This window comes from Saimiri boliviensis, chromosome X, assembly GCF_048565385.1.
Source record: "Saimiri boliviensis isolate mSaiBol1 chromosome X, mSaiBol1.pri, whole genome shotgun sequence".
In the NCBI taxonomy this organism is placed as follows: domain Eukaryota; kingdom Metazoa; phylum Chordata; class Mammalia; order Primates; family Cebidae; genus Saimiri; species Saimiri boliviensis.
In genome coordinates, this window is record NC_133470.1 from 44,635,169 (window position 1) to 44,662,168 (window position 27,000).

Consider the following 27,000-nt stretch of genomic DNA (forward strand, 5'->3'; position numbering starts at 1 on the left):
TCTCCCTTCCACGTCACAGCTAAGCATGCAGTGAGTGCTCTTTTGGAAAAATAGGCGCTTCATCACCCTAGGTACAAAGTGGAATGCCTAGAAACTGCAGCAGTAGGGTAGGTGGAAGGCGGGTGCTACATAAATCCTTAGTGTTGTTGCAGATAGAACCCTATACGGGTCTTTGTTGGGGCCAGTTTAAGTGCTTTCTTTCTTATTTATCTATTTATTTGTTTAGAGAAGAAGTTTTGCTCTTATTTGTTTATTTACTTATTTATTTTTTGAGAAGGAGTTTCACTCTTGTTGTCCAGGCTGGAGTGCAATGGTGTGATCTTGGCTCACTGCAAACTCCACCTCCGGGGTTCCTGCCTCAGCCTCCGGAATAAATGGGATTACAAGCACCCGCCACCATGCCCAGCTAATTTTTGTTTTTTATTATTATTTTTAGTAGAGATGGGTTTGCTCCACGTTGGCCATTCTGGTCGCGAACTCCTGACCTCAGGTGATCCACCTGCCTCCGCCTCACAAAGTGCTGGGATTACAAGCGTGAGCCACCACGCCCGGTCTTCATTTGTTTATTTTTGAGACAGGGTCTCGCCCAGTCACCCAGGCTGGAGTGCAGTGGCACGATTTTGGCTCACTAGAACCTCTGCCTCTCAGGCTCAAGCCATCCTCCTACCTCAGCCTCCCGAGTAACTGGGACCACAGGTTTGCATCATCACTCCCGGATAATTTTTGTATTTTTAGTAGAGATGGGTTTTCACCATGTTGGCCAGGCTGGTCTCCAACTCCTGACCTCAAACGATCCTCCTACCCTTGGCCTCCTGAAGTGTTGGGATTATAGGTGTAAGAGCTTCATAAATACCCTTTTTACGTGCTCCGTACTAGCCTCCTTCTAGTTCACAGGGAACATTTACTAGTCGCTGGGGTCACCTTCAATGCAGAGTCTGCCGGGGAATTAAGCACGCAAATCATTTCTCAACGACGACACGCCAAGTGCTCACAGCTTGTCCCCAGGGGAAGCACAGGCGCCTAATTTGTGTTCCTAGGTGACACAGTCATTACTTATAAATGTTCCTGGCCGTTCCCCGGAGGCGGGAAGGGTTGGAAGTGACTTCGGTTCTCTCAAAGGATGAGGAAGGAGAGATCTCGGTTTGTTTTCCCATCTGTGAAACGGGGCCACCACGGTATCTAGAGGACGTGCCAGGGTGACCATTTGGGGGTGTAGCGGCTTCCCTCCTCCCTCCCCGTTCTTTCCCTTCTCAGCTTCCAAGGCTTGGAAATTTGGAGATTTGGAAGTTTGCTCTTGGATGGCCAGAAATCCTCCGGACGCCAGCGGTCCAGGGCTGCAACGGCCACAGGCCGGAAAGGTGCGGGCGTGAACGCCCTGCGCGCCGACGTACCCCCGCGCCCGGCTCCCCTCAACCCCGCGCTCCTCCTTCCCTCGATCCTCCCGCTCCCCTCCTCCGCGTCCCCGTCCCCGCCCCCCTCCCGCTCTCCCATTGGCGGAGCCAGCGGCCGGGCTGCCCCGGGATTTAAAGGGCCCGCTCGCCGCGCCGCCCTGGGAGCCGCTGCTGGTCCCGGCCTTGCGGCCTGCGGGGTAGGCTGCCCGGAGGAGGCGGCGGCGGCGGCAGCGCGTCTTCGGTCCGCAGGACCACGGCTTCTTTCCTGCCAGGTAGGTCGTCAGTAGTGCGCGCGCGACTCCCCCGCTCCCATCCCTGAGCCGGCCTCCCCGGGCGGATCTGTAGCGCGAGTGCTGGGACCCCCTCCCCATCACCTTTCCGACTCTCCCTTCGCCTGTGTCCCCTACCACCACCTCCTTGCAGCCCCCGGACCTGGGCAGGACTTTGTTGGCGACCTCTCGCCGGGTGAGGATGAGATGGGGCGCGCGGAGGATACAGGACACCCCCCAACCCGCCGCATCCATACAAGGAGAGATGCACACGGCCCCCAAGTGTCACAGAATCCCCCTCTCTGCCCTCCACCCAGAGCGACTCTACCTTGGAAACCAGGGATTTCCCTTCCCGTCGCCCGCCCCATTTGATATATGGGCCTGAAATGTATGCCATCCCACCACCATCGGACTGGACTGTTCATAGCATTGGAGAGACAGAGGTCCTTCATTCACTCCAGGTCACAGGCTGTGCGTGTGCGTGCCGAACGAACACCCACACGCACACAGTTGGCGGCTCAGCCTGATGTACCTGACTTCTCACACCCTCCCCCAGTCCCCCAGTACCGTACCTCTACATGGGTTGGGCAGCCCCAAACTGAAATGTGAGTGCCGGAGTCCATCCCTTGAGCGAGGTCTGCCCCACGGACACCCGCTCCCTCTGTGTCCCCGCTTTGACAGATCTATCCATCTGGTCTTCCATCCGTGGGGGTCCGCAATGGCCACCTTCAGCCGCCAGGAATTTTTCCAACAGCTACTACAAGGCTGTCTCCTGCCTACTGCCCAGCAGGGCCTTGACCAGATCTGGCTGCTCCTTGCCATCTGCCTTGCCTGCCGCCTCCTCTGGAGGCTCGGTAAGTGCCTGCCATACCGTGTGCCACCACGTCAGGCCATATCAGACTTCTCACATTCATCCACATCGAGCCACACCTTACCCTGCCACATCCTGCCAGGGCCCAGCATGTCCAAGCCGGGCCCCAACATGTTCAGCCTCACCACATCCCACCAGGCCAAACCCCATTCCACCACACCGCATCTTACTATGCCAGCCACCCCATGTCACACCACACTGAGCCACATCCTGCCATGCCAAGCCATGCCCTTCAGTATTCCTGACTTCTGGGATTCCGGAAAGCTGAGATTCTTGGATCTTGGGATTCCGAAATGTCTACAACCCAACGTTATAAGACACTGGCACGCTGATGTCACAGGGTTATGGAATCCCAAAGTACCATGATTACAGGGCTTGGAGATTCTGACAATTTGAAATTCTCACATTCTAGACTTCTAAAATGTTGGCGTTGTGGATTTCTATAATCAGGGCATGATGCGATTTCTGGATTCTAGGATTCTGAAATGTTTCCACACTCATAGCACGCCCGTATGTTAATGAAAGATTCCAAGTCCCCAGGGTTCCTATAGGAGGTGGAGATTTCTGGAAATCTGAGATCGGAAGGTTCTACACTTTCTTTTTTCTTTTTCTTTTATTTTAAATGGATGGTTTATTTTTTCCCAGGTTTATTATTTTGAAATTTTTCAAAGCTACTGAAAAGTTGAAAAAATAGTACAATGAGCGCCCACGCATGCATCACCAGATTCTCCAACTTCAACATCTTGCCACATTAGCTGGCTCTATCTATCTGTCTATCTCTCTATCTATCCATCCATCTATCTATCTGTCATCTTCCTGAATTGCTTGAATAACCTGCTGACATCACGACACTGTACCCCACATCCTTCAGCGTGTGGCCCCAAGAACAAGGACATCATCCCCCACAACCATATCCTCCACCATCACCCCCTGAGACATTGAATCTGGATGCGATAATGTTATCCTATATAAAATGATGCTTGAATTTCTTCCAGGGTCCCCCAAATACCCTTTATAGAAGTTTCTTTTCTTTAAACCCAGGCCCTGCCACCCTCTCCAGCTCCCTAACACCTGTTCCAGGCCCCTCCGATCCCACTACATTCCAGCCTGAAGGCTTTTGCCCTGGCTATGCCTTCTGCCCAGGCCATCCTCCCCTTCCTACCAGTCCACCAACCTTCTCTTTCTTGTTCTCCCTCTCTCCCTCCCTCCCTTCCTCCCACACTCTCTTTCTTTCTCTCTCTCTCTTTCTTCTTCTCTCTCCCTTTCTTTCTCCCTTTTGCCCAAAGGGTTGCCATCCTACCTGAAGCATGCAAGCACCGTGGCAGGCGGGTTCTTCAGCCTCTACCACTTCTTCCAGCTGCACATGGTTTGGGTCGTGCTGCTCAGCCTCCTGTGCTACCTCGTGCTGTTCCTCTGCCGACATTCCTCCCATCGAGGCGTCTTCCTCTCCGTCACCATCCTCATCTACCTACTCATGGGGTATGGGTGTGCGTCCTTATCCCCACACCGTTGGCTGAAGTGTGTGGGTGGGTCCCCAGGCCCCAGATGAAGTTGTCCAAGGCAGGGAGGGGGTAGGATTCCCCGGAGAAAGAAGGGAGTCTGGGAGAGTCATTCGCCTATGAGGAGACACAGCTCAGGAGGGCGTGGAGTGTCCCTGGAGAAGGGAATCTGGGAGATTTGTCTTCTCACAGGACTGTAAGGGACAGGTTGAGCATGGGCTCCCCCTGGAGGAGGGAGCCTGGGATAATTTTTCAGCCATGAGACTGTTGTAGGATGGGAGGAAGCAGAACCCTCTGGGCACCTTGGTTCCCCACCTTTGTGGTCTCAGAGGCCGTGAATGTCATGGGACCAAGACCAACACCTTTTTCCTCAGTGAGATGCACATGGTAGACACCGTGACATGGCACAAGATGCGAGGTAGGTAGCCCCGCCCCTCTCACCTGCTCACCCCCCCACCCCACTCCACGTCTCCTAACTGCCCCATCCTGTGCGTTTCCTCCGCTGCTTTTCTCGCTCATCTGCCCACTCCACTGGACATGCATGCCTCACGTTACCCTCAGGTTCATGTCTCTTTCCACCATGCATTTTCCCTAAGTCTGTCTGTCTCATGTCATGTACATGCCTGACTCTCTGGAGGAAGGGCATCCATCTGTCATGCGTTTCCTTGCCCACTTGCCTACCTGTCCCATGCCCACCTATCCATCTTTGTGCCCCCTTTTCCTACTGCATCTCACCTGGCGCACCTCCTCCCTGCCATGCTGATCTGCCCTCTGTCCATCCACTTGACCATGGGCACCACACATAGGGGCCCAGATGATCGTGGCCATGAAGGCAGTGTCTCTGGGCTTTGACCTGGACCGGGGCGAGGTGGGTGCAGTGCCCTCGCCAGTGGAGTTCATGGGCTACCTCTACTTCGTGGGCACCATTGTCTTCGGGCCCTGGATATCCTTCCACAACTACCTACAGGCTGTCCAAGGCCGCCCACTGGTGAGGTCCTGGGTGGACAGGTGGGCAGGGACTGTGGGAGCTGCCCTGGAGCAGCACTCATGGAGCCTTGCTCCCTTCCCTACAGAGCCGCCAGTGGCTGCAGAAGGTGGCCCGGAGCCTGGCACTGGCCCTGCTGTGCCTTGTGCTGTCCACTTGCGTGGGCCCCTACCTCTTCCCGTACTTCATCCCCCTCGACGGTGACCGCCTCCTTCGCAAGTGAGCATAGCCTTTGAGACCCCTGCCCAGCAGTGAGGGGGTTGGGTAGGGACCCGCGGTTTCCCCAGTTCTGAGTCTGTCTCTTAATGCTTCTTTCTGTCTTCTGTTACTACAGCAAGAAACGCAAAGCCAGGTAAATGAGGGGGGCAGGTGTAAGGGCTCATGGAGTGGGGCTGACATGAGTGGGGGCAGAGCCCGCGACCAATGGGTTCTGTGTGTCCAAGTGTGTCTGACCATCAACTCCACGACTAGACAGAGACTGTGGCCAGCTGGCTGACCAAGCTTGGCTCTGTGACTCTGTACGACTGACACTCCAACACATACTATGTGTCTGGCTGTCCATCTGTTCAGCTGTCTCGCTATTAGGAGCGAGTCACATAACTGTCATGGAGAGTGACATGTGTGTTGGTTGGGTGACTTTAACCTGTCAGCAACTCTGGCTAGGGACACGTATGGGTTGTTTTGTCTATTGGCCACTGACCCCCTGAGTGTGAGCCTGTGAGTGGCTGTCTGGCTGTGCCATCATCAATGATAGGGTGCGTGGCTGTCATTGGATCAGATAAATCTGTGTTGATGATTCTGACATTTTGGCCAGGAATGGGTCTGACCGTAGCATGTCATATGCCTGTCTGTGGAGTTCATGGGCTACCTCTGCCTGTATGTCTGCCTTGTCTAATGGCTTGGCGTTATCTAGCTGAGGGGTCGTAACCGACTCTGGTCTGTGCCTGTCTGCAGGACGGACTGCCTCTGGTTGGGCTACAGGGTTTGATATGGCTCTTTGTTTTAATGGCCCCTCCCCTACTCCGTGGCTGCTGATTAGGTCTAATGCTGAACGAGTCTCTAAAAGGTCAAGTGACTTGACCAGTGTCACCCAGCTAAGCAGCCAGGCATGAATCCCAGGCCTAACTTCAGAACCTGTGCTTCTTCCAACGCAGGATGCTGCCTGTTTTTGCCCATGTGTGATTGCCACTAGCAGGGTGTGTGTGTGTGTGTGCACAGCAGGGTGTTTGATGCTCTCTGTGCCCAGCTCAGGGATTTTCGGCTGTCCTGTGGTCGCTGAGTCAGGTTAGAGCACTGCAAGCCTGGGAGTCTGATAAGATTTGTGTCTGGTTGTTAGAGGGGGCAGGTCTGTGAGGTCGGGTCTCTGATGGTGGCTTTGGCCATCTGGCCATGTGAGCCTGCAAGGCCATGCCATATTTTAGGACAGCTCGTGTATCTGTTTGAGCCACTTAAGACTAACTACCTGAGGGTGGATGTCTGTGTGTGACTGTCATAGTTCACCTTTTTTTGCGGCTACATTTCGTCTGTCTTGTCTAACAATTCAGACCAGCCTCCAGGGCCTCTCTGACTCTCTTTTCTTTCTTCTCTGCTGCCTTCCTGACCCCTGGGGGCCCTAGGGGCACCATGGTAAGGTGAGTCTACAGAGCGGGACCCGGGATGCTGACATGTGGTGGGGTATCAGGCTAGGCCCAAAACGTGATGCCTCTCTCCCCTGCCCCTTTCTCCCCAGGTGGCTGCGAGCCTACGAGAGTGCTGTCTCCTTCCACTTCAGCAACTATTTTGTGGGCTTTCTGTCCGAGGCCACGGCCACGTTGGCGGGGGCTGGCTTTACCGAGGAGAAGGATCACCTGGAATGGTGGGAGGGCTTGGGGACCCCCCTCTCCCACAGGGTGCCGCCTAGAGGAGCTGCAGGGAGGAGGGCGGGTACTCCCAGGGGAGGGAACAGCCTAGATAGAAGTGTGGCGGTCAGATGAGTTGAGATCCCAAATGAATTTGTATGTCTCTTCCGCCCACAGGGATCTGACGGTGTCCAAGCCACTGAATGTGGAGCTGCCTCGGTCAATGGTGGAAGTTGTCACAAGCTGGAACCTGCCCATGTCTTATTGGCTAAATAACTGTGAGTCACCAAGTCACCACTCCAACTGTGTTGGTAACCCAGGCCCTTTCATACATTCATACAACATTTACTGAGCACCTTCTGCATGCTAGGCACCCCAAATCCCTACCCTTGTGGAGCTGCAGTTCTGTTGGGGGGCAAATGATAAATAAGAGAAAAAAAATACCTAATAGCTCAGGTGTTGATAAGTGCTATGGTTTAAAAAGAAAAAAAAAAAAAAAAAAGATAAAGCAGGTAAAGGTGATCCAGGAGTGCTGGTATGAGATAGGAGTGGGGAAGGTGGGGTACTGCAATTGTAAAAAAAATTAGGGCAAATCTCCCGGAGGAGGCGACATTGGAGCAAAGATGCAAGTCAGGTGAGGGAGCAGGGAGTGCAGGTATACGCGGGAGGAGTGTAACAGATGGCAGGAACAGCACGTGCAAAGGCCCTGAGGCAGGAGCTTGCTTGGTGTGTGGGGAACAGCAAGAAGGCCAGTGAGGCAGGAACAGAGTGAGCGAGGGGCTGGTGGCGGGCAGTGAGGTCAGGGAGGGCCCAGAGGGCCTGGTGGGCCGTGGAAAGGGCTTTGGCTTTTTCTCTGAGAGAGATGAGAGCTACGTCAGGGCTCCAAGCAGATGAGGGCCCTGGGCTGACTTGGGTTGCCACAGGATCCCTCTGGCTGCTGTGAGGACAGACGGAGGGGAGGGGGCGTGATGGTGGTGGCGGCAGTGGATACAGAGAGGAGAGCTCAGATTCTGGCATATTCTGAAGGTGGAACTCACAGAATTTGCTGAGTTTGGATGTGGGAGTTTGGGGAGGACAAATCAAGAGTGACTCCCAGGTTTTTGCCCTGAGGAACTGGAAGGGTGGAGTTGACATCCACTGAACTTGATGAGACTGGGAAGGGCGGGCTGGGGGGAGACCAGGAGCTGGGCTTCGGGCATGTGAAGTTTGAGGTCATCTAAGGACTTTATCCTGGGGGCTCCAACAGGTTGTGGGTACTCTCATCCTGCTGGTGGCCCTCCAGGAGGGGCTGGGGGACTCTCAGGAGAATTTTGTCCCACATCTCTTCCCCTCCAGATGTTTTCAAGAATGCTCTCCGCCTGGGGACCTTCTCGGCTGTGCTGGTCACCTATGCAGCCAGTGCCCTCTTGCATGTGAGCAGGGCGGAGCAGGATCAGGGTGGAAGCTGCGTGGGGGCAGGTGGCAGGGCCTCTTCCTCACCCATTTCATTGTCCCCTCCACTCCCCCAGGGCTTCAGCTTCCACCTGGCTGCGGTCCTGATGTCCCTGGCTTTTATCACTTACGTGGAGCATGGTGAGTGCATGGCCCAGCCCAACCAATGGATGGAAGATTGGTGGGGGGCTGGAACCAGCATCCCCTGAGGCTAACCTGACCCCCTTGCCTCTCCCCACTGCCCCAGTCCTTCGGAAGCGCCTGGCTCGGATCCTCAGTGCCTGTGTCTTGTCAAAGCGGTGCCCGCCAGACTGTTCACACCGGCATCGCTTGGTGAGGATTCAGCCTAGGCAACCTCGTGCCCGACACTCCCCATCCAAAATGTTCCTTCTGTCTCTATCTTGTAGTTGTCTCAGGGTGCCCAGCTTCTTCTTTTGGTGCCATCCTCATAACCTCTCCTCTATTCACTGGCATCTGTTTCTCTAACAGACATTTATCGAGCATCTGCTGTATACACACACCTGGCATTCGTTTCCCCCACTGAATATCTGTGGAGCACCTGTTGGTACTCTAGGTGCTGGGACACCGCGGTGAACAAAACCGACCAAAGTCCCAACCCTATGGGACAAACATTTTAGCCAGGCGGACAGTAGGTGAAAACTGAGTCAGTAAAGTCTAATAATACCTAGTGTGTTAGGTTGCAAGTAGTGCTAAGGAGAAAATGCGTGGAGAAAGGGGGACGGAAGGTATGGGGGTGATTTCCATTTGAAATAGGGAGGTCAGAGAAGACTGAAGGAGGTGAGGGAGGGAAACGTTCCAGGCAGAGGAACCCTCAGGAAAGGCCCTGAGATAGGAAAGGCCTGGAATCTTTGAGGAACAGCAACGCAGCCAGTGTGGCTTGAGCAGAGGTGGGGTGGGGAGGGGAGATGGGAGGGAGGCATGGGCCCTCTAGGTCATGGTGGGGATTTGGTTTTGTTTCATTTTATGTTTTTCATTCTGTTTGCAATAAGAAGTACAGACAAAATCATATTTGTCTCCCACCCGACTCCAACGTTTATCACTATAAACCCCGACTCAAAGCCCCACCACTCTTCCTCCTCTGCCTGGAGACGTGCCCCCTGGAGACGTGCCCTCCCCCAACCCAGGATGCCCTCACTGTGGACAGCACCCTCATCCTTGGAAGCCTCTGAACTCCTATAGGAGGCTCCCTGAACCATCTCTTTCCTATCTCAGGGGGTACCCTGGGCATCCTCAGTCCTGGGACCCACTGTGCCCCGTGTGTCCCCTGGGCTCCCCCGCACAGGAGGAGGTGGGGGACAGTGAGTAGGTCCAGTTGCCAAGTGTATCCATCTGTTCCCCCACAGGGCCTGGGGGTACGAGCCTTAAACTTGTTCTTTGGAGCCCTGGCCATCTTCCACCTGGCCTACCTGGGCTCCCTGTTTGATGTCGATGTGGATGACACCACAGAGGAGCAGGTGAGGGGGGGCCCTGGGCTGGGAGGTTAACCAAGGGTGGCGATGCCTGCCAGGGGCAAACCATGAGGACAAATGCGGGGAAGCTGAGGCCTGAGCTGCTCAGACTGTGCTGCTTCGAGTGGGCGGCCAGTGCTCCTCCGTCCTTTCCCGTAGTCCCTCTGCTTGAGTCACACTGTTGGGTCTTTTATCTGGGTGAAGTGAGCAAGATATATTTATTTATTTTACTTGTAAAATTCATTTTAGGCTGGGCGCAGTGGCTCACGCCTGTAATCCCAGCACTTTGGGAGGCCAAGGCAGGAGGATCACTTGAGGTCAGAAGTTCAAGACCAGCTTGGCCAAGCTGGTGAAACCCCACCTCTACCAAAAATATAAGAAATTAGCCAGGCATGGTGGCACACGCCTGTAATTCCAGCTATTCAGGAGGCTGAGGCAGGAGATCGCTTGAACCTGGAAGCCAGAGGTTGCAGTGAGCTGAGATCATGCCTCTGCACTCCAGCCTGGGCCACAGAGCAAGACTCTGTCTCAAAAAAAAAAAAAAAAAAAAAAAAAAAAAATTCATTTTATAGAGATGGAGAGGAAAATCCAGGTTTTACTTTTGTTAATTATTTCATTCCATTATTGTTTAGTCAGAATTTGCAAGACTTCTTAATTTTTTTTTTTTGAGACAAGGTCTGTCACCCAGGCTAAAGTGCAGTGGTGTGATCACGGCTGACTGCAGCCTCACATTCCTCGGCTCAAGCCATCCTTCTGCTTCAGCCTCCTGAGTAACTGGGACTACAGGTGGACGCCACTAAGCCTAGCTGATTTTTTAAAATTTTTTTGTAGAGACAGGGTCTCCCTACGTTGCCCAGGCTGATCTCGAACTCCTAGGCTCAAGCAGTCCCCTCACCTCAACCTTCCAAAGTGCCAGGATAACAGACAGGAGCACCCTGTTTTATTTAATTTATTTTAAAAATATTTTATTTTACTTAGGTCGAGTATACAAACCCTGGATTCTGCACTTTAAAATTTTTCATTAAAATGTCTGCCTTATTTTTGTTCATATTGAGTATGCAAATTCCAGATTTTACTCCTTTTTAAATTAACAACAACTTTAAAATAACATTTATTCATATGGCTCTTGCATAATCCAGGTTTTTGCTTCTCTTTTAGTTAGTTTTTTCAGTCTAAAACAAAACTTCATGTTTTTTGACATAAAAAAAATTTTAATCCAGATTAAGTGTGCAAAATCTGGGTTTTGCCGGGCGCGGTGGCTCAAGCCTGTAATCCCAGCACTTTGGGAGGCCGAGGCGGGTGGATCACGAGGTCAAGAGATCGAGACCATCCTGGTCAACATGGTGAAACCCCGTCTCTACTAAAGGTGCAAAAAATTAGCTGGGCATGGTGGCGCGTGCCTGTAATCCCAGCTACTCCGGAGGCTGAGGCAGGAGAATTGCCTGAACCCAGGAGGCGGAGGTTGCGGTGAGCCGAGATCGCGCCATTGCACTCCAGCCTGGGTAACAAGAGCCAAACTCCGTCTCAAAAAAAAAAAAAAAAAAAAAAAAAAAAAATCTGGGTTTTGCTTTTTTTTTAATTTTATTTTGAGACAGTCTCTGTCACCCAAGCTGGAGTGCAGTGGCACAATCATAGCTCACTGCAGCCTCAAACTCCCAGGCTGGAGCAATCTACCCACCTCAGCCTCCCAAGTAACTGGAGGTGCATGCCACTACGCTTGGCTTTTTTCTTTTTTTTTTTTTCTTTTCTTTCTGTTTTTTGAGATGGAGTCTCGCTCTGTCGCCCAGGCTGGAGTGCAGTGGTGCAATCTTGGCTCACTGCAACCTCTGCCTCCTGGGTTCGAGTGATTCTTCTGCCTCAGCCTCCTGAGTAGCTGGGACTACAGGCGTGTGCCACCACCCCCGACTAATTTTTGTATTTTTAGTAGGACGGGGTTTCACCATGTTGGCCAGGCTGGCCTCAAACTCCTGACCTCATGATCCACCCGCCTTAGCCTCCCAAAGTGCTGGGATTACAGGCATGAGCCACCACGCCTGGCCTGCTTCTTTTTAAATAAAATTTTTGTTTCGTTTTCATTAAAATATTTTAAAATAGTGAATGTCTATCATGTGGTTCAAAAACCAATTTTAAAATAGTGAATGTCTATCATGTGGTTCAAAAACCAAACAGTAGTTAAGATATTCAGAGAAAAGACTTGCTCCCACCTTCTGCCCCCGACCCTCTTACAGGTAATCACTTTTATCCTTTTTTTTTTTTTTTTTTTTTGAGACGGAGTTTTGCTCTTGTTACCCAGGTTAGAGTGCAATGGCGCGATCTTGGCTCACCGCAACCTCCGCCTCCTGGGTTCAGGCAATTTTCCTGCCTCAGCCTCCTGAGTAGCTGAGATTACAAGCACACGCCACCATGCCCAGCTAATTTTTTGTGTTTTTAGTAGAGACGGGGTTTCACCATGTTGACCAGGATGGTCTCGATCTCTTGACCTCGTGATCCACCCGCCTCAGCCTCCCAAAGTGCTGGGATTACAGGCTTGAGCCACTGCGCCCAGCCCTTTTTTTTTTTTTTTTTTTTTTTTTTTGAGACAGAGTCTCTCTCTGTTGCCCAGGCTGGAGTGCAGTGGTGCGATCTCAGCTTACTATAACCTCCAGCTCCCCAGGTTAAGTGATTCTCCTGCTGACTCAGCCTCCCGAGTAGCTGGGATTACAGGCATGTGCCACCACGCCTGGCTAATTTTTGTATTTTAGTAGAGACAGGGTTTCACCGTGTTAGCCAGGCTGGTCTCGAACTCCTGACCTCAAGTGATCCACCCACCTTGGCCTCCCAAAGTGCTGGGATTACAGGTGTAAGCCACTGTGCCTGGCCCACTTTTATCCTTTTATTAAAATATCTTTACAAAATTTAAACACATTTGTGCCCTCACCTAGGACACAAATATAAAAATGTACTTTAGGCCGGGTGCAGTGGCTCAGGCCTGTAATCTCAACATTTTGGGAGGCCGAGGTGGGCAGATCACGAGGTCAGGAGTTCGAGACCAGCTGACCAACATGGTGAAACCCTATCTCTATAAAAATACAAAAATTGGCTGGGCATGGTAGCAGGCACCTGTAATCCCAGCTACTTGGGAGGCTGAGGCAGGAGAATTGTTTGAACCTGGGAGGCAGAGGCTACAGTGAGCCAAGATTGCGCCATTGCAATCCAGCCTGGGTGACAGAGCGAGACTCCACCTCAAAAAAAAAAAAAAAAAAAAATATATATATATATATATATATATATATATATATATATATATTTAAATTCTCCCCCGCCCCAGTTTTTACCCAAAGATAACACATGAATGATACTATTCTGCAATTTTTGAAAATCTTCCACATCAGTATATAGTGTCCTCATTCATTTTTTCCACTGTGAGGATGTAACACAGTTTAATTTTTCTCTTATTGGTGGACATCAGGTGATTTTCCAGTCCTTTCCTATTACAAGCGATGCTGCAGCAGGAACTCTGTACCCACGTGGATCCACACAGGTGCAGACAGATCTGTAGGATCTGTTCCTGATAGCCTCAATGGAGTAGTACTTTTGTGCTCTCCCACTAGCAATGCATGAATGTGCTTGCTGCCCCACCAGCATAGAGTGCCTCTCAAACTTCCTGGATTTGTTTGCCACTTCAATAAAGAGGAAGATGGCGGGGCGGAGCGGCTCACACCTGTAATCCCAGCACTTTGGGAGGCCAAGGCAGGTGGATCATTTGAGATCAGGAGTTTGAGACCAGCCTGGCCAACATAGTGAAACTCCGTCTCTACTAAAGGTACAAAAATTAGGTGGGTATGGTGGCACAGCATCTGTAATCCCAGCTACTTGGGAGACTGAGGCAGGAGAATCATTTGAACCCAGGAGGTAGAGGTTACAGTGAGCTGAGATCATGCCACTGCACTCCGACCTGGGCAACAAAATGAGATCCTGTCTCAAAAAAAAAGTAATAATTAAAAGAGGAAGATTATGAATGAGGCTGAGCATCTTTTCATATGTTTAAGAGCCATTTGTTTTTCCTTTACTGGGATGACTTATTCACCTTCTCAAAATTTTTAGGAGTTCTTTATATATTTTGGAGATAACAGGCCAGAGAATGGGATCACTTTGTTTTTAAAATGATTTTTAAAGAAGCCAAAAACTATATCTGGTTACCTTTCATATGTACGTAGGCCCTTCTGCAGGGCCTCACCTAGGGCCATCATAGAAATGTCCTTGGGCAAACGATGGGTTTTCCTGAGACCTTCTTTGTCCTTGCTGAGTGGGACCATCACCTCTTTCTCTCCCACAGGGCTACGGCATGGCATACACTCTCCACAAGTGGTCAGAGCTCAGCTGGGCCAGTCACTGGGTCACTTTTGGATGCTGGATCTTCTACCGTCTCATAGGCTGAGGCACATCTGTGGACCCTAATAACCCTCTTAAGACCCCTCTCAGGGTGCCAATGATAGAAGATGAGGGAAGGCCCTCTCTCTACTCCTTGGCCCCCTCCATCCTTGATTCCCAACACCTTCACACATAAACACAGACACACACACACACACACACACACACAGTCACACTCTTTCCATGCCTGTCAATCCCCACCCCACCACAAGGCGGGAAGGGGGTAGTCCCTGCTGGGACCTAGGGGTGGGGGACACTTGGGGAAACTGAGAGGGGGAGATCCAGGGCCTCCCCGCCTTCTGTCTTCCTTTTTATATACAGTTTGTTATTGTCAAATAAAAGTAGGAAATATACAATAGGCTTCTTCTTCACTGCTCAGAGGGGAATAGGAATGAGTGAGGAAGGGGGCACTGCATGGATAAAGGTTTGGAAGCTGGAAACCATGAAGAGAGAGCAGACTATGATTGGTTCATGGTTAGTTTATGATTGTTAGATTAGATGATGAGCCTGAAGATGGCAGGGTCCTGGTCCTGCTTGGTTTGAGTAGGGCAGGGACAGATTGTATAGTTGGATGTTGGGGAGGCCTGATTGGCTGGAAAACTGAAGGATCCCCATTCTGATTGGTTGTTCTGAGTGGGACACAGAGGAGAGAAAGCAAGAGAGATGACAGATTGGTGCCTATTTGTCCTTAGGGCTGAGGGTTGTGGGTTCTAATTGGATGGGAGATCTGGGATGGGTCTGAATTCTGATTGATTGCTCCGTCTGGGGGCCCACTGGTGGTTAGGCGTTTAGAATTGGCACAGGGATATTGAGGGTCTTCATGCCAATTGGCCAGTAGGACTCAGAGGCTTGGGTTCTGATTAGTTCTGACTTGTGGTTGGGAGAAGAGAAAATGATCGCTATTAGAACTGAGGAGTTCTGAGCACATAAGAGCTGGGGAGGGGGTGGTTGCAGTGTACAGGATGTGATCTACCTGTAACACTTTCCTTGCATTATGATGAGGGTTACTCTACTTAGAAAAGGGCGGAGGTGAGAGGATGCAACGCAACGCTGATTTCACCAGCAGATAATGAGGATGCAACCCTTAATGAGTCCCTGTTTTGATCGACTGAAGAGGGAATGGGGAAATTGAAGCCAGGACTTGATGCAGATTGGCTACTGACGCAAAACGCCCACCAACCTTGGCCTGCCCCAGTCTCCGCCCCAAGCCTGACTCAGGTGAAAATGGCGCCACGCGTGGGGGCGGGGCCGGCGGCACACAGAGAGCGCCTATTGGTTGGGAGCGGCACAGGCCGCCTTCTTCGCTTCGCCATTGGCCCGCTCCATAAGGCGAGGGAACCTACAAGGGGGATGAGCCCGAACTAGGGATGTAACAGAGCTCCAGAGCCAACACGGAGTCCGGAGCCCCGTGGGAAGCCGCTGCCGTCTCGCGGCTGGGTGAGTGCCCTCCACCCGGCACCCTGCTTCCTCCCCTAGCTCTCCCAGGCTACGCAGCCCGCCCTCGGCGGCGTGCCTGCGCGAGACCCTTTGCCATCCCCCAACACACACACCGCCCCCTTGCGCCGGCGCGAGACCCTCTGCTACCGCACAGTAGTCCGGACGACAAGATCCGCCTTCTCATTAGGCTGTAGGACTGGAGGGGTCTGGTTCGGATTGGAGGGCTTTGTGTTCCGCTCTAGCGATCCTCGTCTGATACTAGCCTTTCAATTTCCGCCACTTCCCGGCAGGTTGACGGCATTGCACGCTTTCGCGGGGAGGCTCTGGCTTTCCAAACGCCGGCACTGAAGGTTGTAGTTCTGATTTGTTTTCTTTTCTCTGTCCCCCAGCTGCAGTTTTCAGGACTATGGGGACGGCAGGGGGAGAGAATAGCTTTCTGTTGAACAGTCCAAGACGCTGACCCGTGCAAAGGGACCACGCCTGGTTCCTGTGTCTCTTACCAAACTGTGACGCCGGAGCACAGGACTGGGTTTGGTGGTCGTGACCAGTTTGTGATCCTTGAAGGAAGAGACCAAGCCTGGTCCTGTATCTCCCTCGCCAGACTGTGACAGGGAGGGCTGGGATCAAGTGTTGTTCCCATGTGCCTCCCACCGGACTTTGACCCCCAAGGACTGAGATCGTGACTGTTTCTACCACATTATAATATGGCTCCTAGAGGGCTGGAACAAGCTTTCAGTCTTTCTGCGGCCTTATATTTCAGTCATGCTCTTTTTCTTTTCTTTTCTTTTTTATTTTAGAGACAGTCTTGCTCTGTTGCCCAGGCTGAAGTGCAGTGGCGCAATCTCTGCTCACTGCAAGCTCCGCCTCCCGGGTTCAAGAGATTCTCCTGCCTCAGCCTCCCAAGTAGCTGTAACTAACTACAGGTGCAGCCACCACACTCGGATAATTTTTGTGTTTTTAGTAGAGACGGGGTTTCATCATGTTGGCCAGGCTGGTCTCGAATTCCTGAACTCAAGTGATCCACTAGCCTCGGCCTCCCAAAGTACTGGGGGTTACAGGCATGAGCCACAGCACCCGGCATTCTTTTCTTTTTTAGAGGCAGAGTCTCCGGCTGGAGTGCAGTGATGTGATCACAGCTTACTTCAGCCTTGAACTCCTGGGCTCAAAGTGATCCTCCTGCCTCAGCCTACCTAGTAGCTGGGACTACAGACATGTGTCATCACACATGGCTAATTTTCTTATTTCTTTAGAGACAGAGTTTCACTACGTTGCCCAGGCTGGACTTGAATTCCTGGCCTCAGGCGCTACTCCTGCCTCAGCCTCCCAAAGCACTGGAATTACCAGCCATATTGCCTGGCCTTAGTCATACTCTTAAAACGGAATGTAATTAGAAATGTTACAGTCCTGTCTGTTAACTGGTAAATTCGGTCCTTTTACATTTCTTTTGGTAATAAACTATTTGAATTTTATTATCTCATTCTGTGCTTTCTATTTGTCCAGGTTTTCCTGTTCCTTTTTTTTTTTTTTTTTTTTTTAACTTCCTGCCGATCCGCACGCAGCCATCAGCCCACAAAGACATGACTACCAACGCGGGCCCTTTGCACCCATACTGGCCTCAGCACCTAAGACTGGACAACTTTGTGCCTAATGACCGCCCCACCTGGCATATACTGGCTGGCCTCTTCTCTGTCACAGGGGTCTTAGTTGTGACCACATGGCTGTTGTCAGGTCGTGCCGCGGTGGTCCCACTGGGGACTTGGCGGCGACTGTCCCTGTGCTGGTTTGCAGTGTGTGGGTTCGTTCACCTGGTGATTGAGGGCTGGTTCATTCTCTACTACGAGGACCTGCTTGGAGACCAAGCCTTCTTATCCCAACTCTGTGAGTCCTGAGTTCTTTCATATGCTGTGGGAGGGGATTTGCTGGGCAGGGATTGGCTTGGATATTTACCTACCCACCTGTTCTTCCATTTGATTTATTTTAAATTTTTATTTAACCTTTTAAAAAAATTTATTATGGGCCGGATGCAGTGGCTCACGCTTGTAATACCAGTACCTTGGGAGGCTGAAGTGGGAGGATCACTTGAGGTTAGTAGTTTGAGATCAGCCTGGTCAACGTGGAGAAACCCCATCTCTACTAAAAATACAAAAATTAGCTGGGCGCAGTGCCTCATGCCTGTAATCCCAGCACTTTGGGAGGCTGAGGTGGGCAGATCACAAGATCAGGCATTCAAGACCAGCCTGGCCAACATGGTGAAACCCCGTCTCTACTGAAAATACAAAAATTAGCCGGGTGTGGTGGCACGCACCTGTAGTCCCAGCTATTCGGGAGGCTGAGGCAGGAGAATTGCTTGAACCTGGGAGGCAGAGGTTGCAGTGAGCCAAGACTGCACCATTGCACTCCAGCCTGGGCAACAGAGTGAGACTTCATCTTAAAAAAAAAAATTGTAAGGCCAGGTGCGGTGGCTCACGCCTGTAATCCCAGCACTTTGCGAGGCCGAGGTGGGTGGATCACGAGGTCAAGAGATCGAGACCATCCTGGTCAACATGGTGAAACCCCGTCTCTACTAAAAATACAAAAATTAGCTGGGCATGGTGGCGCGTGCCTGTAATCCCAGCTACTCAGGAGGTTGAGGCAGGAGAATTGCCTGAACCCAGGGGGAGGTTGCAGTGAGCCAAGATCACGCCATTGCACTCCAGCCTGGGTAACAAGAGCGAAACTCCGTCTCAAAAAAAAAAAAATTTGTAATTATTATCGTTCTTTTTTTTTTTTTGCCCTTCTCCAAAACTGGTAGATAACTTGTTTTTGAGACAAGGTCTTGCTCTGTTGCCCAGGCTGGAGTGCAGTGGCATGATCATAACTCACTGCCATAGCTCACTGCAGCCTCCAACTCCTGGGCTCAAGTGATCATCTTGCCTCAGCCTCCCCAGTGGCTGGGAGTATAGGTGCATAGCTCTATGCCTGGCTAATATTTTCACGTTTTTGTAGAGACAGGGTCTTGCTATGTTGTTCAGGCTGTTCTTTAACTCTTGGGCTCAAGCAGTCCTTCCACCTCAGCCTCCCAAAATGCTGGGATGACAGGTATGCACCACTGTGCCCAGCCTTATTTAACTTTTTTGTTCCATGTATATTCACTTGGGTCAAAAAACCATTTAAAGAGATTTACAGTGAAAATCTTTCTATCCACCAAGTTTCCCCAAATGCTATTAGGCACTGGTATTTTTTGTTTGTTTGTTTGTTTGTTTGTTTGAGATGGAGCCTTGCTCTGTTGCCCAGAGTGGAGTGCAGTGGCGTGATCTCAGCTCACTGCAACCGCCACCTCCTGGATTCAAACGACTCTCCTGCCTCAGCCTCCCTAGTAGCTGGGATTACAGGCACCTGCCACCACAACTGGCTAATTTTTGTATTTTTAGTAGAGACAGGGTTTCCTCATGTAGGCCAGGCTGGTCTCAAACTCCTGACCTTGCGCCTCGGCCTCCCAAAGTGCTGGGATTATAGGCATGAACAACCACGCCTGGCCAGACACCATTTATAGTTGTTTATGTTTCTTTCCAGTTTATTTACATTTGTAAATCTCAATTTGCTCAATTGTAAAAGGGAGATAATAGTAATAACCAGCTGTATGTAAGATACTTAGAAGAGTGTTTGGCAAACAGTGGATGCCATGTAACTATTCACTATTATTATTATCATTGTTTGCATTTTTCTCTTTTTATGCAAATGATAACATGCTATATACACTTCTGATCTTTTCTCTTTTTTTTTTCATTACAAGAAAACCAAAGAAGCCATTTTCTTTTTTGAGACGGAGTCTCGCTCTGTCACCCAGGCTAGAGTGCAGTGGCATGATTATAGCTCACTGCAGCCTTGAACTCCTGGGCAATCAGGCGATCCTCCTGCCTCAACCTCCCTAGTAGCTGGGATTATAAGCATGTGTCACCACACCCAGTTAATTTTTTAAAACAACATATTTTTTTAGTGATGGGGTCCTGGCTTCAAGTGATCTGCCCACCTCAGCCTCTCAAATTGCTAGGAGTATAAGCATCAGCCACCACGCCCAGCTGCTTTTTTCAATGAGGTCACTCTTCATGATTTCATAAAGAGCTTTTGAAACAGACATTCTACAGTTATTTGACTTGTCTAGTACTGATGGGCATTTTCCCTCAATCTTCTGCCATTATAAACAAGGCTGTGTGCGGTGGATCATGCCTGTAATCCCAGTACTTTGGGAGGCTCAGGCAGGTGGATCACTTGAGGCCAGGAGTTCAAAACAAGCTTGGCCAACATGGTGAAACCTGTCTCTACTAAAAATACAAAAATCAGCTGTGCGTGGTGTCGCTTGCCTGTAAACCCCCAGCTCAGGAGACTGTGGCAGGAGAATCTCTTGAACCCAGGAGGAAGAGGTTGCAGTGAGCTAAGATCACGCCCCTGCATTTCAGCCTGGGCAGCAGAGCAAGACTCTGTCTCAAAAAAATAAAATAGGCTGAGTGTGGTAGCTCACACTTGTAATCCCAGCACTTTGGGAGGCCGAGGCAATTGGATCGCTTGAGATCAGGAGTTAGAGACCAGCCTGACCAACATGGTGAAACCTCATCTCTACGAAAATACAAAAATTAACTGGAGGTAATGGTAGGTGCCTGTAATCCTAGCTACTTGGGAGGAAAATCACTTGAACCTGGGAGGCGGAGGTTACAATGAGCCAGGATCGTGCCACTACACTCCAGCCTGGGTGACAGAGCAAGATTCCGTCTCAAAAAATAGTAATAATAATAAATAAATATACAAGTGTTTTTTGGCCTCAGGAATAAAGCTGCTATGAACATTCTAATACAAGTCTTTATGTGGACATCTGCTTTCGTTTCTCTTGGGTAAATAGGAGTGGAATGGCTGGAATTTATCGTAGATGTATGTATAATTTATGGAAAACGCCAAGCACGGTGGCTCAAGCCTGTAATCCCAGCACTTTGGGAGGCCGAGGCAGGTGGATCATGAGGTCAAGAGATCGAGACCATCCTGGTCAACGTGGTGAAACCCCGTCTCTACTAAAAAAAAATACAAAAAATTAGCTGGGCATGGTGGCGTGTGCCTGTAATTCCAGCTACTCAGGAGGCTGAGGCAGGAGAATTGCCTGAACCCAGGAGGAGGAGGTTGCAGTGAGCCGAGATCGCGCCATTGCACTCCAATCTGGGTAACAAGAGCAAAACTCCGTCTCAAAAAAAAAAAAAAAAAAAAGAAGTAAGAGTTAATTTTGGCCAGGCGCGGTGGCTCAAGCCTGTAATCCCAGCACTTTGGGAGGCCGAGGCGGGTGGATCACAAGGTCGAGAGATCAAGACCAACCTGGTCAACATGGTGAAACCCTGTCTCTACTAAAAATACAAAAAATTAGCTGGGCATGGTGGCGCGTGCCTGTAATCCCAGCTACTCAGGAGGCTGAGGCAGGAGAATTGCCTGAACCTAGGAGGCGGAGGTTGCGGTGAGCCGAGATCGCGCCATTGCACTCCAGCCTGGGTAACAAGAGCGAAACTCCGTCTCAAAAAAAAAAAAAAAAAATTTATGGAAAACTACCAAACTGTGTTTCCAAAATGGTTTCACCGTTTTATATTTCCACCAGCAACGTAGGAGAATTCTGGTTCCTCTACATCCTTGCCAACACTTGCTATCATCAGATTTTGTTTGTTTGTTTGTTTTTATTTTTTGGAGGCCAAGTCTCACTCTGTCACCCATGCAGGAGTGCAGTGCTACAATCTCAGCTCACCGCAACCTCCGCCTCCCAGGTCCAGGCAATTCTCCTGCCTCAGCCTCCTGAGTAGCTGGGATTACAGGCATGTGCCACCACACCCAGCTCATTTTTGTATTTTTAGTAGAAACGGGGTTTCACCGTGTTTGTCAGGCTGGTCTCATACTCCTGACCTCAGGTGATCCACCTGCCTCGGTTTCCCAAAGTGCTGGGATTACAGGTGTGAACCACTGAGCCCGGCTGGTCAGATGTTTCTTAAATTTTAGTCATTCCAGTAGATGTGAGTGATACCTCATTTTGGTTTTAATTTGCTTTTCCTTAGTGACTAATGGAAGTTTGAACATCTTTCGTGTGCTTATTGGCCATTTAGAAATCCTCTTTGTGAATAACCTATTCAAGTCTTTTGCCTAGCTTTATATTGGATGGTCTTTTTCTTTCTTTCTTTTTTTCCCTGAGACAGGGTCTCACTCTGTCGCGCAGGCTGAGCGCCATGGTGCTATCATAGTTCACTGCAGCCTCAACCTCCTGGGCTCAGGCCATCCTCCCACTTCAGCTTAGGTGCATGCCACCATGTCCAACTAATTTTTGTATGTTTTGTAGAGGTGTGGTCTCACTATACTGTTCAGACTAGTCTCGAACTGCTTTATGCAAGCCGTCATCCCACCTTAGCCTCCCAAAGTGTTGGGATTACAGGTATGAGCCACCACGCCCAGCCCGATTCTCTGCTCTTTTTTTTAATATATTGTTTTTTTTTTATTTTTTTAAGATGGATTCTCGCTCTGTTGCCCAGGCTGGAGTGCAATGGCGTGGTCTCCACTCACTGCAATCTCTGCCTCCCAGGTTTAAGTGATTCTCCTGCCTCAGCCTGCCAAGTAGCTGGGATTACAGGCGCACACTACCACGTCTGACTACTCTGCTCATTCTTTTATTGACTCATCTGTTCAACTACATTCTCTCTGTCTCATTAGCTACTTTACTCACTCCCATCATCTACACCTGCCTCCTTTTATGCCACGCACATTTCTTGAGTACCAATCACAGCCACACTGTTTCGTGTCAGGCTTTGCATACGTTACCTTGTTTTAGATAAACCACTAGAATCCAAACAGTTACCCTATTTCACTGATGAGGAAGCGGACATGTGGGAAGGTTATGAAGTTGCTTGCAGGGGCCCCCAGCTCTCACAAATGTGGGTTCCTTTACCTGCCTTTATTCTTCCTATCTCTCTCTTTTCTTCAGGGAAAGAATATTCCAAGGGAGACAGTCGATACATCCTGTAAGTGTTTGCCTCTGTCAGTGGAGACTGGCATTGGTTTTGGGGGCGGGGGTGGTGAGTTGGGGAGCACTAAAGGGGTCACCTGTGGGAAGAGCACAGCAATGCCAGTGTCCCCTCATGCTTTCTCCCACAGGGGTGACAACTTCACAGTGTGCATGGAGAGCATCACAGTTTGCCTTTGGGGACCACTCAGCCTGTGGGTGGTGATTGCCTTTCTCCGCCAGCATCCCCTACGCTTCGTTCTACAGCTCGTGGTCTCTGTGGGTGAGGAGAGGGCACTAGAGAATCACTGGACACTAGGTGGGGGACCCACAGACACAGGTGCATCCCTGTGGGTGGGATCTCTCAATGGTGCCCTTCCAGGGATGAGTCAGACTCAATGACAAACCCCCTGAGGCTCTGGAACGGCCATGCGCTTCTCTGAGCCTGTGCTCTCAGGTGGGGAGGGTTCATTTTTCTTCCTCCTCCTCCATCACAAAGTCTCCTGTGAAGGTTATATGAGGTGGCTCAGGGTGGCAGGAAACCCCTGGAACCTCCAGGGTCAGGACTCTGAGATCCTTTCCTGTAAGATTCAGGTTTTTTTGTTTGTTTGTTTTTTGTTTTTTTAAGACGAGGTTTCACCATGTTGGTCAGGCTGGTCTTGAACTCTTGACCTCAGGTGATCCACCCGCCTTGGCCTCCAAAGTGCTTGGATTATAGGCGTGAGCTGCCACACCCGGCTCAGTCATCTTTTTTTTAAAAACAGGGTCTGGCTCTGTCACTCAGGCCAGAGTGCTATGGCATGATCTCAGCTCACTGCAACCTCTACCTCCTAGGCTCAAGCAGTCTTCCCCCGCTCAGCCTCCTGAATAGCTGAGACTACAGGCGTGTGTCACCGTGCCTGGCTAATTTTTGTATTTTTAGTAGAGATGGAGTTTTGCCATGTTGCCCAGGCTGGTCGCAAGCTCCTGAGTTCAAGCAATCCTCCTGGCTTGGCCTCCTGAAGTGCTGGGATTACAGGCTTGAGCCACCGTGCCTGGCCTCAGTCGTCTTGTGTTGTTAAATTGTTAGCTTTCGGCCCGGCGCGGTGGCTCAAGCCTGTAATCCCAGCACTTTGGGAGGCCGAGGCGGGTGGATCACGAGGTCAAGAGATTGAGACCATCCTGGTCAACATGGTGAAACCCCGTCTCTACTAAAAATACTAACAATTAGCTGGGCATGGTGGCGCGTGCCTGTAATCCCAGCTACTCAGGAGGCTGAGGCAGGAGAATTGCCTGAACCCAGGAGGCGGAGGTTGCGGTGAGCCGAGATCGCGCCATTGCACTCCAGCCTGGGTAACAAGAGCGAAACTCCGTCTCAAAAAAAGAAAAAAAAAAAATTTGTTAGCTTTCTTTAGTTCTAGAGATAGGAGTTATCTTTAGTCCCAGAATCCTAAGCTGTCTTGGATTCTAGGATTTTGAACTTTCTTAAATCTGAAGGTGTGAGCTCTCCTGAGTTCAGAAATTCTCAGCTCTCTGCCGTCTGGAATCCCGCTTTTCTGATTTCTTAGTTTTTCAGCTTTAGGATTTCAGAATACTTAGCTCTGACCCTAAATGATAACTTGGAAAGTGCCTTGAAATAGAGTTGGGGAAAGCTTCCCCTTCCTCACAGGGGCTTCTCCTTTCCCTCCTGCCACCCACAGGTCAGATCTATGGGGATGTGCTCTACTTCCTGACGGAGCACCGTGACGGATTCCAGCACGGGGAGCTGGGCCACCCTCTCTACTTCTGGTTTTACTTTGTCTTCATGAACAGCCTGTGGCTGGTGCTGCCTGGAGTCCTCGTGCTTGATGCTGTGAAGCACCTCACTCATGCCCAGAGCATGCTGGATGCCAAGGCCACGAAAGCCAAGAGCAAGAAGAACTGAGGAGTTGTGGACAGGGCTCAAATGCTGACCAAGGAGGAGCTCTCCACCTGCCGGAAGAGTCTAGTCCTGCTCCTACAGGTTGGAGGGACAAAGCTAATTGATGTGTACACTCTGGCTCATGGGTGGGCATGAGATGGGGAAGAAAGGGGCTGTGTGGAGGCACTGCTGGGAGCCATTGGGACACAGATACAAGAGAAGCCAGGAGGTCTATGATGGTGGTAATTTTTAAAATCGGGAAATAAAAGATCTTGACTCTAATACTGAGCGATCTTTAATTACTAACCCCAGAGATGCCCTATGACCCCACAGACCCCCATCGGCCTCATATAGACCACCCACCTCTGACCTCACAAACCTCCATCACTGACCTCCCAAGACCCCATAACTCACCACACAGACCCTATCACTGGCCCCACAGTCACTTTGTCTTAACTCGAGCTGCCATAACAAAATGCCATAGACACATATACACCATGGAATACTATGCAGCCATAAAAAATGATGAGTTCGTGTCCTTTGTAGGGACATGGATGAACCTGGAAACCATCATTCCCAGCAAACTGACACAAGAACAGAAAATAAAACACCACATGTTCTCACTCACAGGCAGGTGTTGAACAATGAGAACACATGGACACAGGGAGGGGAGCATCACACATTGGGGTCTGTCGGGGGGAAATAGGGGAGGGACAGCGGGGGGTGGGGAGTTGGGGAGAGAGAGCATGGGGACAAATGCCAGATATAGGTGATGGGGATGGAGGCAGCAGATCACACTGCCATGTGTGTACCTATGCAACAATCTTGCATGTTCTTCACATGTACTCCAAAACCTAAAATGCAATTTAAAAAAAAAGAGAATTATATGCAAGGCCAGGTGCAGTGGCTCACACCTGTAATCCCAGCACTTTGAGAGGCTGAGGTGGGAGAATTGCTTAGGCTCAGGAGTTCAAGACCAGCCTGGGCAACATGACGAAACCCCGTCTCTACAAAAAATACAAAAATCAGCCAGGCATGGTGGCACACACCTGTAATCCCAGCTACTTGGGGGCTGAGACAGGAGGATCACTTGAACCTGGGAGGTCAAGGCGGCAGTGAGCTGAGATCGCACCACTGCACGCCAGCCTGGCTGACAAAGTGAGACCCTGTCTCGAAAAAATAAATTAAAAAGAATGAAAAAAAAAAAAAAAAGCCACAGACTAGGGGGCCTAAACCACGGAAATTCATTTTCTCACAGTTCCAGAGTCCAAGATCAAGCTGTCAGCAGGTTTGGCTTCTCCTGCAGCTCCTCTCCGTAGCTTGCAGGTGGCCACCTTCTCACTGTGTCCTCACGTGGTCTCACCAGGAACTAGTGTCCCTGGTGTGTCCAAATTTCCTTTTTTTTTTTTTTTTTTTTTGAGACAGGACCTCACTATGTGCCAGGCTGGAATGCAGTGATGTGATCATGGTTCACTGCAGCCTCTACCTCCCGGGCTCCAGCGATCTTCCTGCCTCAGCCTCCTGAGTATCTGGGACTACAGCTGTACACCACCACATACTGCTAGTTATTTTTTTTTTAATAGCAATGGAGTCTCACTATGTTGCCCAGGCTGGTCTCGAACTCCTGGGCTCAAGCAATCCTCCCACCTTAGCCTCCCAAGTAACTGGGACAACAGGCATATGCCATTATTACTGACTTTATTTAAAATTTTTTGTAGAGGCAGGGTCTCACTATGTTGCCCAAGCTAATCTCAAACTCCTATATTCAAGTGATCCTCCCACCTCAGCCTCCCAAGTAGCTGAGACTATAGGCATGAGCTACCATGCCTGGCCCAAATTTCCTTTTATGAGGACACCATTTGACCAGCCTGGGCAACATGATGAAATCCCATATCTACAAAAGATTTTTAAAAATTAGCCAGGCATCATGAGGCCAAGGTGGGAGGATCACCTGAGCTGGGGAGGTGGAGGCTGCAATGAGCCATGATCCTGGTGAGACCCTGTCTTTAAAAAAAAAAAAAAAAAGGGCGCCTACCAGGCGCAGTGGCCCAGTGCATGTGGATCACCTAAGGTCAGGAGTTTGAGACCAGCCTGGCCAACATAGTGAAACCCTGTCTCTACTAAAAATACAAAAATTAGCCTGGCGTGGTGGCACATGCCTGTAATCCCAGCTACTTGGGAGGCTGAGGCAGGAGAATCACTTGAACCCGGGAAGTCAAGGTTGCAGTGAGCCAATATCATGGCACCACTGTACTCCAGCCTGGCAGCCTGGGCAAGAGACTGTCTCAAAAAAAAAAAAAAAAAAAAAGGGTAGGGGAAGCTGTGTTGGATTAGGCCCCACTCAGTCTCATTTTAACTTAACTACCCCTTTAAAGTCCCTGTCTCCAAATATAGTCACATTCTGTGGTATTGGGGGTTAGGGCTTTAACATACAAATTTGAGGAGGATACAGTTCAGTCTATGACATTCTGTTCTCTCTGGCCTCCCAGAATTCATGTCCTTGTGTGCAAATATGTTCACCCCCATCCCA

General features: G+C 50.3%; 2 protein-coding genes across 10 annotated transcripts; both read left to right on the forward strand.

Annotated features, from left to right (window-relative positions):
• The first annotated feature begins 1,535 nt into the window (after positions 1 to 1,535).
• On the forward strand, positions 1,536 to 14,519 carry PORCN (porcupine O-acyltransferase). 7 transcript variants are annotated; one of them, XM_010350190.2, is made up of 16 exons: positions 1,536 to 1,663; positions 1,815 to 1,856; positions 2,342 to 2,514; positions 3,818 to 4,010; positions 4,405 to 4,448; positions 4,837 to 5,018; positions 5,104 to 5,234; positions 5,350 to 5,367; positions 6,632 to 6,646; positions 6,745 to 6,870; positions 7,031 to 7,131; positions 8,189 to 8,265; positions 8,362 to 8,425; positions 8,532 to 8,617; positions 9,649 to 9,759; positions 14,069 to 14,519. In XM_010350190.2, exons 3-16 carry the CDS (start codon positions 2,379 to 2,381, stop codon positions 14,168 to 14,170), a joined length of 1,386 nt encoding a protein of 461 aa, XP_010348492.1. In that variant the 5' UTR covers positions 1,536 to 1,663; positions 1,815 to 1,856; positions 2,342 to 2,378; the 3' UTR covers positions 14,171 to 14,519. The 7 variants fall into 7 exon arrangements, with proteins under 7 accessions (XP_010348492.1, XP_003939581.1, XP_003939582.1 ...); XM_003939532.4 differs by lacking the exon at positions 1,815 to 1,856; XM_039475488.2 differs by lacking the exons at positions 1,536 to 1,663; positions 1,815 to 1,856 and having other exon boundaries at positions 1,868 to 2,514.
• Positions 14,520 to 15,488: 969 nt separating this feature from the next.
• Positions 15,489 to 24,752, forward strand: EBP (EBP cholestenol delta-isomerase). 3 transcript variants are annotated; one of them, XM_074392293.1, is made up of 7 exons: positions 15,489 to 15,600; positions 15,891 to 15,950; positions 16,398 to 16,523; positions 17,101 to 17,478; positions 22,574 to 22,610; positions 22,744 to 22,874; positions 24,271 to 24,752. In XM_074392293.1, exons 4-7 carry the CDS (start codon positions 17,178 to 17,180, stop codon positions 24,492 to 24,494), a joined length of 693 nt encoding a protein of 230 aa, XP_074248394.1. In that variant the 5' UTR covers positions 15,489 to 15,600; positions 15,891 to 15,950; positions 16,398 to 16,523; positions 17,101 to 17,177; the 3' UTR covers positions 24,495 to 24,752. The 3 variants fall into 3 exon arrangements, with proteins under 3 accessions (XP_074248394.1, XP_074248395.1, XP_074248396.1); XM_074392294.1 differs by lacking the exons at positions 15,891 to 15,950; positions 16,398 to 16,523; XM_074392295.1 differs by lacking the exons at positions 15,489 to 15,600; positions 16,398 to 16,523 and having other exon boundaries at positions 15,896 to 15,950.
• Positions 24,753 to 27,000: the final 2,248 nt, after the last annotated feature.